The sequence below is a fragment of the Nymphaea colorata genome, chromosome 6 (genome assembly GCF_008831285.2).
Source record: "Nymphaea colorata isolate Beijing-Zhang1983 chromosome 6, ASM883128v2, whole genome shotgun sequence".
Classification (NCBI taxonomy): Eukaryota; Viridiplantae; Streptophyta; class Magnoliopsida; order Nymphaeales; family Nymphaeaceae; genus Nymphaea; species Nymphaea colorata.
Genome location: NC_045143.1, coordinates 25,316,833 through 25,327,538, shown reverse-complemented (window position 1 = coordinate 25,327,538; position 10,706 = coordinate 25,316,833). Strand labels below are relative to the sequence as shown.

Sequence of the window (10,706 nt, the reverse complement as noted above, 5' to 3'; positions counted from 1 at the left end):
ATTAACCAACCATTTGGTTTTAAACATCGGCAGCTTTCACACGCAGTCTCAATGCCGTCTCCACTACTCCGGCTTCATCCGCTGCGATACCCAACTCATTTGCAGCATAAAACTATGGCGATACCACAGCTCATTTGCAACATAAAACTATCAATTCGGGGACCATCAAATGTTTCAAGAAGACAATTTACATTTAACAAGCTTACACATCAGCAAACTAAACTCCCGTTTGTCAGAAAGGGAGAGAGACGAGGAAGATCTTGTGAGCCGGGATCAACATCATAGGAAAGCCTAGGAGCAGGCAGGAGCTGAGCTTCCCCACCTTAACACCAGTTCACTTGTCCTCGGTTACTTAGTTCTTCCGTGCGTCGTAACGGATTAAACTAGACAGAATAATCTCCGGTACAGAGTAATGACGAAACATGTCAGCCAGCATTAGTTCCTATTTGACCTTCGCAATTTCCCTTTGGTTATGGGGACGGGACACGGCCGTCGTGCTCAATAATGCACTTAATGAATTCAGATGCAATCAGGGTCCCAACAATGGATACTGACATATATAGCGAACTTCAACAAAAATTCGTGTTGAGGGCAAGACAATCAGAAGATATTATTAAATTAGGCTGGTTAGGAAAGAACAGCGCCAGTGCTCTGTGTGTGTGGGGGCTGGATGTAGCACGTTAGAGGAAACGGCGGGTCGACAATGCCATTCCATATACCGAGTTTCCCCTTCAACCCCCCAACATCTAGCAGAGCATGTACACACGAAAGAAAAAACGTCAAGAAAATGGGGATTAAATACAAGGTGGATGGATTCACGCACTACCTATCTGTTTGCTTGCGCTTCAACGGTGAACTCAAAGTAGCAGCATCAATAGCAGGAGCAGAGCTGCCGTTTTGAGGATATAGACTACCCGCAACAAGGGAATCGCTGACCAAACCAGCCCCATCAAAGTTGAGCCGACCACTAACTTTCCTATTGCTGAATTAGTGGAAACAGTGAGAAGCATTTCAAGGAAGAGAAGAAACAGATTAATAACAATTTGAAATGCACACTTAAAGCCAACTTTGCTACAATATAACTCATGACGTTTACCTATTCAACCGGTTGTTGATGGCGGTCAAATCCTTGGATGGACTTTGGTATGCATGAGTACTCTCACCTACACAGGCATAATAGCTTTTCGAGTTGTGTGATATCAAAGTTTCCATCTGCCTCAAGAAGGATAACCAATAAGACGTAGGAACAATCTATAAATGTTGTTAAGAACAATGCCAATAATTCATAGCACAAATCAAAGTGAAAAAGCCATATACTGCCATCGGACCGCCTGTCAGCTTCTAACAGTTGAATGAAAAAACAAAAAATATTTTTCCAAAGTTCAATTCATTTCTAACAAAAAATTGTTCAATTCACATTCCTTTTGGCCCAGCAGAGTTTCTTCCATCAAACTTGGAATGACCAATCTGATAGTAAAATATCTATGAATTTGATCAATAAAACCATTTTAATAGTGCTAGTAGTATGATCTATGATGAACAAAACTGATGTCTTGGGAAGGCCATTGCACCCAAGCATCCAGGTAAGACGCTTGAAGCATAATTTCCTTCCTTGTAAACTAAGAACTGAATTACTGACTACATTGTTTATCAATTGTTTGTACTAAGATATTTTTTGATAATTTGTCACCTTTCTGAAAGAAATATATTCCTAACCATGTAAGTTTGACAAAAAAAAAATCTATTTTGCCAAATTGGTCATTGTGCCAAGCACAACCATACTTTAGTACTTCATGTACTAATGACAAGCAGACTCAGAAAACACATGCTCCAGTCTGCTCATAAGCATTAGCACAGCAATGACCTAAGATTTCCTAGTTTCCTGTTCATAAAGAACTATAAACAGATGACCAGATTTGGTGCACTTGCCTTCGATGATCTCAGAGGAGACACATAGACATTGTGTGATGCAGATACTTTCTTAGGGGACATATCTGGAAGACTAGGAAACAATGACACTCGAGGTGATCCTGGGGCTTGCCCTGTTTACAAGAACAAATAGTGAGGTAAAATATCAAACCAGTTATGCTGTAGAAGTATCTACCAAGTGTTGGCGAGTACCATCAGTCTTATTTTCTTCTGATGCTCGAGCAGTTTTAGTGGGAGTTCCTGCAGGACCAAGCTCCACAAGGAGAGGCTTCACTGCTGGGACAAACAGCTCATTATAGAACGTAATAATATCAACATGATCCTGCCCTGCTTTCTGCAATAAACAACACAAATTATCACATGCAAGTCTAGTTATAGAGAATAGCCCATTGGCGTAAACTTAAAGATGAAATAGTCAGTACCCCATTGTGACTACTTGATGGCCAATCCACAAAAACGTAACGGAAGACCTGAGGTTTACATTGAGGTTGCTTTCTGTAGTTAAAAATAATCTCCTTAAAGGTCAAGCTTAAATTTGATATCTGCAAAAGAAAATATAGTTTAGAAAGAAATTACAATATTATATCCTCAACAAGAATGGAATGCCAACTCGCAAAGTAATGAACCACTAAAAGAAGCCAACACACTTTTCAAAAGTTTCTCAGAGACCTTTGAAACTCCATAAAGGCTGCAAAGAATAAGCTGATCAATATGCCTATTAAAAAACAAAGCTGTCTGATGATCAAGAATCTGCTTTATGAGACTGTAAACACTCTCCATTACAGTATTAGGTTGTTGTAATCTTTCACACAAGCTCTTGATTCTGATGGCAGCCAACTTGAGGACCTGTCATTGTGCAGTCATTTGAGTACATTAGATGAAAAGACAAAAATGCCTAGATGCTATAGTAAACGCGTAGAAGCAGAAAATTTATAGCAAGAAGTCAAAGACTTATTATTAAGTGCGCAGTTGAATATGACAGGAGAAAATTAAAAAGACGTTTGTTACTGCAATTGAAAAAATCAAGTAGCAGAAGATATTTTAACCTTTCTGAAGAAAACATTGATCCCCATCTCAGCACATGTTTCACCAGCTTCTGCAGGATTTGGTCGTGTTGGACTGTCAAGATGCACATATTTCCAAGGTCACTAACAGAAAAAAGTCGGTAAGGACTAAGAAGAAACGTTAAGAATGAAAACAAGAATCAGCACATATACCTAGCAAAAGCTGACTGCAGAGGTGGCGGCAACTTTGATTTGAAACAGGAAAAGCTCACCAGGTGCTCCTTAACTGGTGAAGTGAAAGAATTGCGCTCTAGTAAAACACCTGCAGGGTCTGAGATGACTTTCTTTGGAGATGTTGAAGCATGATTATCTGCTCAAAAAAATAAAGGTAGAAGAAATCACTTGACCAGGCAATCATTCCCCCACCTTATTACTGAATGTTCTCACAAGAATACATGAGCAGGATATAAGAATTCACAATGGGGAAGATTGACAAGTGATATCAAAATTTTACAATGAGCTATAGAAATTGGCAATAAAAGCAGGTTGAAATGCGGGGAGTTGCACTAGAACTAACCTAATATTAGCCCATAAGCATATCTTATGATACAGCATAAATTGGATTTTGCACCAGCTCCATTTCTCATGAGTAGGGAAAAGGAACATGAACAACTCATTATGGTTCCCTATCTAGAAGAAATGTCGTGCTTCCAATTTTCCATTAACAACGTTAAGTAAAAATTCAAAACAGATACTAAAAATCTCATTGAACAAAGAACACTACAAAATGACAGGCATAACAACAAGGCAACAAGATAAAGACTAGAAAAAACAAACTGCAGAGCATTTTGCCCAGAAACAAGTTCTAAACAGAAACTACTGTTGAACAGACAGTCTCAACATATCCACCTACCAGATGAAGTTTCATGTTTCTGAAGAGCAGGGAGAGATTGCAGACTTCCAGCGGTGATGTTCTGTTGCAATGCGATTGTATCCAGCGACGGCATCGGTTCTGCTAGAAGTCCTAGCCGGTTTATCTCTGCACCCAGAGATGGTTTTGCAACAATTAAAGAGTTGTACATTGAGGAGCCTCTTTCCCATGCCAAACTTTCCAAAAGACGTTCTTCTAAAGAATTAAGGTGACGCTTCAACTCTCGAGGAAGAGTTTCTTCATGTCTAACAAAACTCTCTATCACCTTGCTCAAGTCAAAGGCAGTAATTCCAGTTCTTTCCAGTACTGCAGGAAACATCATCGTCACTGTTTTGTGTGTTGCCAAAACCAATTCAGCAGAACAAGCAAGCATGCACCTATGAAACCTCTCATTTGTTAGCAATGATGTCAAATTTTTACTGTGCAATGTCTGAGATTCTGCCCTACACATGGCAACCAGAACCCTATAATATAATTTTAGAGTTTCTGCCCTTCTTTGTTCTGCCCATATGCTGTCCATCCGGGTTGCAGTTTGAAGGCTACCAGCTATACACCGCTCTCCAGGAATAGAGCTGGGAAATATGGCCTCCAAGATTATATTAGCTCGATGCATAACATCCTCAGTTAAGTCCCTGTCGCAGGATGAGAGGAAGTGTTGCAACTCTGGTGAAGGCTTTGGAGGCAAAGGACCAATTACAGTCCGAAGCCATTTTGCAGTAGTCATTGTTATGCTTACAGGTGTTGGTGCCATCTTTGAGCTAGAAAGGCCTAAATTATTGTGTGTAATTGAAGCTGGAGGAGAACTTGGAGGTGATGGTGGGCTTGTTACAGTCTTTGTTGGTGAGGCGAATGATTCATACTTGCACTGTAGAAAGTCAAATCTAAGGATTAAATGAAAATGCTAAATCAGACAGTAAAACAACAGGGATCATTTGGCAACAGTAACACATTGTTACTTTCCCATGAACTTGCGTCATTTTCTGAGGCAACTTCACGGGACAGTAACAGTGTGTCATTGTTGCCAAATGGTCCCTTACAGTCAAGGATTAGAGACAGAAAGCATAAATTAGTTTAAAGTATTATACCTTGGACCCCGGCATGCTCACTGCACCTCCTGATAAACTTCCAGTTCCAAATATACTCTCCTCCTCATCTACGAAAACACGTTCATCTAGCTCACCAGTGTCACGAATTGCTTTCTCATAATCCTTTTCCAGAATTTCCATACTTGTTGATAATAAGTGATCCTCCATTAAATCTTGAAAATAGGTGAGACCATCTGAAGAACAAATGACCGTATAAAAATTTGTAGCATACGATCAACCTGGTTATGAATAACTAGTAATATGAAAATCCAGCATACCAGGAATAATATCATCAAGGGACTCTGCATTGCATTCTGAAGCAGGAGAGGGAGTTTTGTGCAAAATTTCAACTATCAAATTATTAGCCTTCTCTATAGTTTTCTTCAGGTCATCCTCTGAGGTATGATAAGTATTACAAAGGGAAGCAATAAGATCCACACCCTTGTCAGACTTTCTAACTGCAAGGATTTACCAAAAGTAAGGCCATATTCACAATTTTAATCAGCAAAAAATGAAAAGCCTAGAACAAAATTCAAGCAAGCTTGAAGAGGATTACCAAAGCGTAATGTATCCTGAAGAGAAAATTTTCTAAACCGAACAGGAACATGAACGATTAGAATGGCCTGCCATATGGTCACAGATGTTAGCAAGTACCAGGTACCATGCCAAGAGAAAGACGTGTCAGTGAGTTTAACCCATAATGCTTCTCTTAAAGTTACCCAAAAAAATTTGTCTAAAAACACATATATAGCTATACAAGTTTTGATGACCTACCAATATTGAAATGATCCCATTTGCACATGTTACCAAGTCCTTGAATCGGCTAAATGCATGAATACGCAATGAAAGAAAAAGCAACCACCCAAATCGAAGATAATCAGGAACATGGCCCTGATTGCCTGAAAGTTCTGACGGTTTCTTTTCATGTCCACTTGCCAAGAACAGGTCCATGTATGCACGTTTGTAATACCTTGGCAAAAAAAAAAAAAAAGAAAAGCAAATTAAAGCCCCCATGATCCAAAAAGTGGAATACTAAGTAAAACCGTTTAAGATATACATATAGCCCGACTTGGAAGTCTGCACAAAATGGAGCGATGCCGAGTCTAGCAGTTCACGAGTATCTTAAGATTCCAATTACCGTAAAACACATTGTGGAAAAAGAAATCTAAACAGTCAAAACTAGGTAACATCACCCATCAACATCTCTTCCCTGCATGCATACATGCGTGTGTACGGAACGCCCATAAATACGCGCCGAGAAGTATAAGGGTTAGAATCCAAGCTTACTTGCTTACAACAGTCAGGTGCACAAAATTTGTTTGTAGCTCCTTTGCCTGAAGAATCGATGAGGTAAGCCCAATTTGGCGCCAATGGAAAGAAAAAATGAAACCCAACAATAAACAGTAGGACACTACTGATACCAATACCTGTAGCCTTCTCTCCCAATCCGCTCCATAGAGATTGCTTAAAGCAGGGCCAGCTTTGAGACAAAATTGAGACATCTCTTTAAAGAAATCAATGACACTGGAATTAATAGATGTGAAAACCGATAAGTTACTAGTATCAGAACAATTAAACCACTTAAAATTGAGAAACAAGCATGCAGTGGACAGATACTTGAGTTTAGCAACTTTCAGCAGCTGGTATAAACTAAAACCAGTATCATTCGGTTCGCTTTCAGTTGTCTCTGATGAATCTGCACCACTAAGCCTCTTCACAGTATACAAGACGATCGCAAACCATAATCTTTCTGTTTCTTTCAGCTGATAACAATTCAAAAGGACGTCAACAGATCGGAACAGAGCACATCACACAAAAATAAATTCAATAACTGCCGGACATAAGATTAAATGGTGAAGAACAAGGAGAGGAATGCTTCTTCGAGACTCATGTTGTAGAATATCAAATGAACAAGGGGAAATTATACACTGCCACTCCCAATAGCAGACATGTTCAGCAAGAGAAGATGTTTGCTTTCCCGGTACAACCCTACCGCCTGGTTTGTCATGTTCTCGTCCAGCGCCAAACCTACCTGGAACACACAAAACCATATCTTAAGCCACGGACTTTACAGGTCGAGAAAAGCGTTGTCTGAACGGGAGCAAAAAAATAAAGGAACAAAAAGAAAGAATCGGCAGAGAAACGACAACAGAACCTTGCAAAATTCGACGAGCCGAGACTCCATTGCGGCATCATCTGGCTGCGAATTACTTGATGACGAGACCGACGGATTGCCGTCTTCCATACTACCATCCGTTCGCCCCCACTGCCACCGAAAGCCCTAACCGCCTCAATGATCACGAAAGAAAGGAAAACCAAGGCAGAAAAGCATGGAAACAACAGATCCAAGAAGATCTTCAGCAGGAAAAATTGCTACCCATTCCATTTTTGCTGAATGTTTGATGGGATGGGATAAAGATTTTAGACAATTTATTTATTGGTTTGATGGCAAAAATTTTATTTATTTGTACTTGGTGTCAAATTTTTCTTAACAACCAAATAAGTTTTGGATATGGTATGACATCAAATTATTATGCTTCAAATAGACAGTAAATGAATGTAAAATGTGAAAGGGAATGACAATATATTATGCTACAAGAAGAGTGATCTTAGATGTAAAATCATAACCAACAAGCAAAGACAACAGCTGACAACCAAAAGAGAACAAATATTATTCACCTTCATCTCAACGTCTCAGTTCTGACAGGAAAGGCCAAAGAAATTTGTTATGTTGGATGGATGAGAATTAGCTGATCTTTTGAATCCTGCATGAGCAAATACGTCTATCAGGAAATCTGCAGTTGGATCATTTTATGATAAAGTTAAACACTACATCCTTCAGTGCCGCCCCAACCGTCTGGACTGTTTCTTGAAATTATAGGTTGCTTGGCGCAACTTTACTTTCTTCTCCACTCCGAAATCTCGACAGAGTTTTTGAGAGTGCACATCCGTAATAACTCCTAACGGAACCAAACCACACAAATAAGCGAAATCAAAAACAAGGAGGAGAAGGAGGAGGTGGAGGAGGAAAAGACTCACCGCTGAGGGTTCCCGTCGCTGGCAGCCTTTCGCCAGAAAAAGTGCACCACTACAAAGTCTTCTGATATACCTAGAAAGATGTACAAAAAATATTGAATTGTCTGTCATATCACAATAGAGATTATTAGATGAGACTGGCAGAAGATATGGGGTTTGATCCACCTAATCCTGAAAACTGAAAAGGAACAGCCGAACGAACAGGGTTACATGAACATTATAGCATGCCTTTAGGAAATATGAAAACTGAAAAGGAACAGCCGAACAGGGTTACATCAACATTATAACATCAGCATTTAGACATCAACCAGTGGCTAAATAAAACCCCAAATCAGCACTAGAAGGGGCAAATCAGAACGTCCAGAGACTGGCAGTAACTAGCAATCTAAATTATAAAACTCCAAACGGTCAAACAACAATCAAAAGAGGCTAAATAAAACCCCAAATCAGACGCCCAAATCAAAGTACGAACAAAAGAAAAAGTGATCAGAGAGAGAGAGAAACTTGACATAGAGAGAGAGAGAAACTTACTCGGTGGCGTCGGTGCCCTAGCAGGCTAGCCTGTGTCTCTTAAAAATAAACATTCAAGAAGAAAATTAGAAGGAGAATAACTTACAGTTGAGAACCGGCGGCCAATGCAACAGGAAGAAACGGCGATGACAGCCACTGTTGGCGGTGCCAGTGCGCTGCAACGGCCTACTGCAATGGGCGTTGGGCGAGTTGATGCCCAATGGGCGATGGCAAGGAAAAGCACTGCAGATTGCAGACTCGCAGAGGTGAGAGAGAGCAGAGCTGTAGATGCCGACAGACCCAACACTCGGAAAGTTGGGGATTTCTTGTTGGGGGGAAACTCAAACGGGCTCTCTGAGAGTCTCAAACTCCCAGCCCCCCAAACATTTCGCAGGCTCGCGGGTCTCGCCTCGCAGCCTGGTGGTGACCTCGTGGTGTGGCCAGTTCTGATTAATATTCTTTATCCTGGTTAGATAACTGCACAGAAGACTGCAGTAGGAGTCGTCTTTCGCCAAGACTGAGTCTGCCACTTATTGTTAGGAAAGTTCTCATTGAAACTCATATGTTATTGCTATATTTTACCAAACGACTTATGTGGATGTAATTCTTATAGTAAAAACTTAAAGCCAAATGAATACACGACAGATGTTTTACAATGTATAATAACTGGTATCATCTATGAACCTTAAAATGAAATTTTTGACGTCTTTTAGCTTACCAAAAATGATATAGACAACGAAAGATATTATTGTATATTTGTGCTTAAGATATGATTTTATATTTATCCTAATACCATTTTTTGGACCCGAAGATCACATCGAAAAAAGTGATTTTGAAACAAAGGTTTTCAACTTCCAAAGTTTTCAATCTAGAAACGGTAGTTTACGAGGATGAAATTATCATTCTGTATATACTGAACAGAATCCGCGAAGATCACTGAGACATAAAAGGCTATATGCTGCGAAAGGAAATTAAACTCAATCGTTTTGCAATAGTTTTCACTATAGTTGACAAATTCATTGATCCGAGTTGCGAGTCACAATTTACATCGTCTATTTATTAGGTCAGGAGTTAGGAGTCAACTAGGATCTTTAACTAATTCCATGCTCTTTTTTGTTGTTAAACATCGAAGTTTGTTATTTTTTAATTGTGAAATATCACAAACTCGAACTTGAAATCCTGTTAGATTACATTCTTTAGTTATTTATTGAAATTTTATGATTTAACCCATCTGAGTCATCGAGTCAACAGTATTGACCAGTCTTCAGTCGATCTGAGTCCAAATCACAAATTTGCCATCTACGGCTTTCCTGATGCAAATTATATCGTATGAGCTCATATCTGATCATTAGCCAACTTCTTTGCCCTGGTGCTCATCTATCAAAACCTTTTGGATCCCACCAAGGCTCCTTTTCTTATTTTTAAGTTCCTTGAGCACTCATCAGCCTTAATAAAATTTCATTTTGCTTAAAAAAGGGAACTATGCACTTGGACTCTCACACTATGAATAGCATAAGGGAGCTTCTATTTGAAATTATAGGTGTGGGTCAGACCCTTCGAGGTTGTTTGGTAGCAGGGACACTTTATAACTGTCCAATGAATTTGCCTGAAGATTAGACAGGTTCATAAAATAATAGTTCTATTGTTCATTTAATCTACTTCAATCTTTGAGGCAGTTTCATGACACACTCACAAAGTGTTCCTGCTGTCAAACAACCTCTTAGTCTCTCGAGATGACTTGCACAGAGAAACCTGGACCTGCCCAAGATTTGGATCTCTAACTAAACTCCCACCTCAAGTTGAAGTGAGTTCAAAATCCGATCTCTAACTAAACTCCCACCTCAAGTTGAAGTGAGTTCAAAATCCTATCTGTCGATCATAATAAGCTTGTGATTATTCTTTCCTCCATATCTCATTCAAAATCCAAATCAGGTTTTCCCACATATGGATCTCTCATACAGATTGTGGATATATGGCTTGTAGTGCTTGGAATGACAGTCTTACTGGCTCCCATGTTTAGGCTAGTCATGAAATTGAAAAGGCTAAGAGGGTGTTTGGATGACACCCTCCTCTAACCCAGTTTTATGATAAATTTTTGAAACTTTGTTTTTTGTTTGGGTGGCACATCCAAAACCTAGTGTTTGAATAACCTAAAGGGGACCTGGTTTCTCGCTCCCTTTTACAAAAACCAGGTCTTGTCAAAACTGGGCT

At 39.6% G+C, this 10,706-nt stretch overlaps 1 protein-coding gene across 4 annotated transcripts; it reads right to left on the bottom strand.

Moving 5' to 3' along the window:
• Positions 1-585: 585 nt before the first annotated feature.
• On the bottom strand, positions 586-8,938 carry LOC116256007 (retinoblastoma-related protein). Of its 4 annotated transcripts, none has more exons than XM_031632120.2 (22): positions 8,602-8,938; positions 7,989-8,058; positions 7,783-7,909; positions 7,629-7,714; positions 7,105-7,215; positions 6,877-6,981; positions 6,567-6,712; positions 6,377-6,473; positions 6,237-6,283; positions 5,724-5,919; positions 5,506-5,572; positions 5,228-5,407; positions 4,950-5,143; positions 3,847-4,729; positions 3,147-3,303; positions 2,976-3,048; positions 2,599-2,775; positions 2,352-2,471; positions 2,122-2,263; positions 1,930-2,042; positions 1,097-1,212; positions 586-982 (listed from the first exon to the last, which is right to left on the bottom strand). In XM_031632120.2, exons 4-22 carry the CDS (start codon positions 7,632-7,634, stop codon positions 823-825), a joined length of 3,090 nt encoding a protein of 1,029 aa, XP_031487980.1. In that variant the 5' UTR covers positions 7,635-7,714; positions 7,783-7,909; positions 7,989-8,058; positions 8,602-8,938; the 3' UTR covers positions 586-822. The 4 variants fall into 4 exon arrangements, with proteins under 4 accessions (XP_031487980.1, XP_031487978.1, XP_049934299.1 ...); XM_031632118.2 differs by having other exon boundaries at positions 7,804-7,909; XM_050078342.1 differs by having other exon boundaries at positions 7,629-7,909.
• Positions 8,939-10,706: the final 1,768 nt, after the last annotated feature.

Excerpts from the sequence above, each read along its gene's own strand:
- LOC116256007 (XM_050078342.1), bottom strand. Across the intron at positions 6,713-6,876 it reads CTGCTATTGGGAGTGGCAGT|CTGAAAGAAACAGAAAGATT; the intron begins GTATAATTTCCC and ends AATTGTTATCAG. Across the intron at positions 5,920-6,236 it reads CACCTGACTGTTGTAAGCAA|GTATTACAAACGTGCATACA; the intron begins GTAAGCTTGGAT and ends TTTTTTGCCAAG.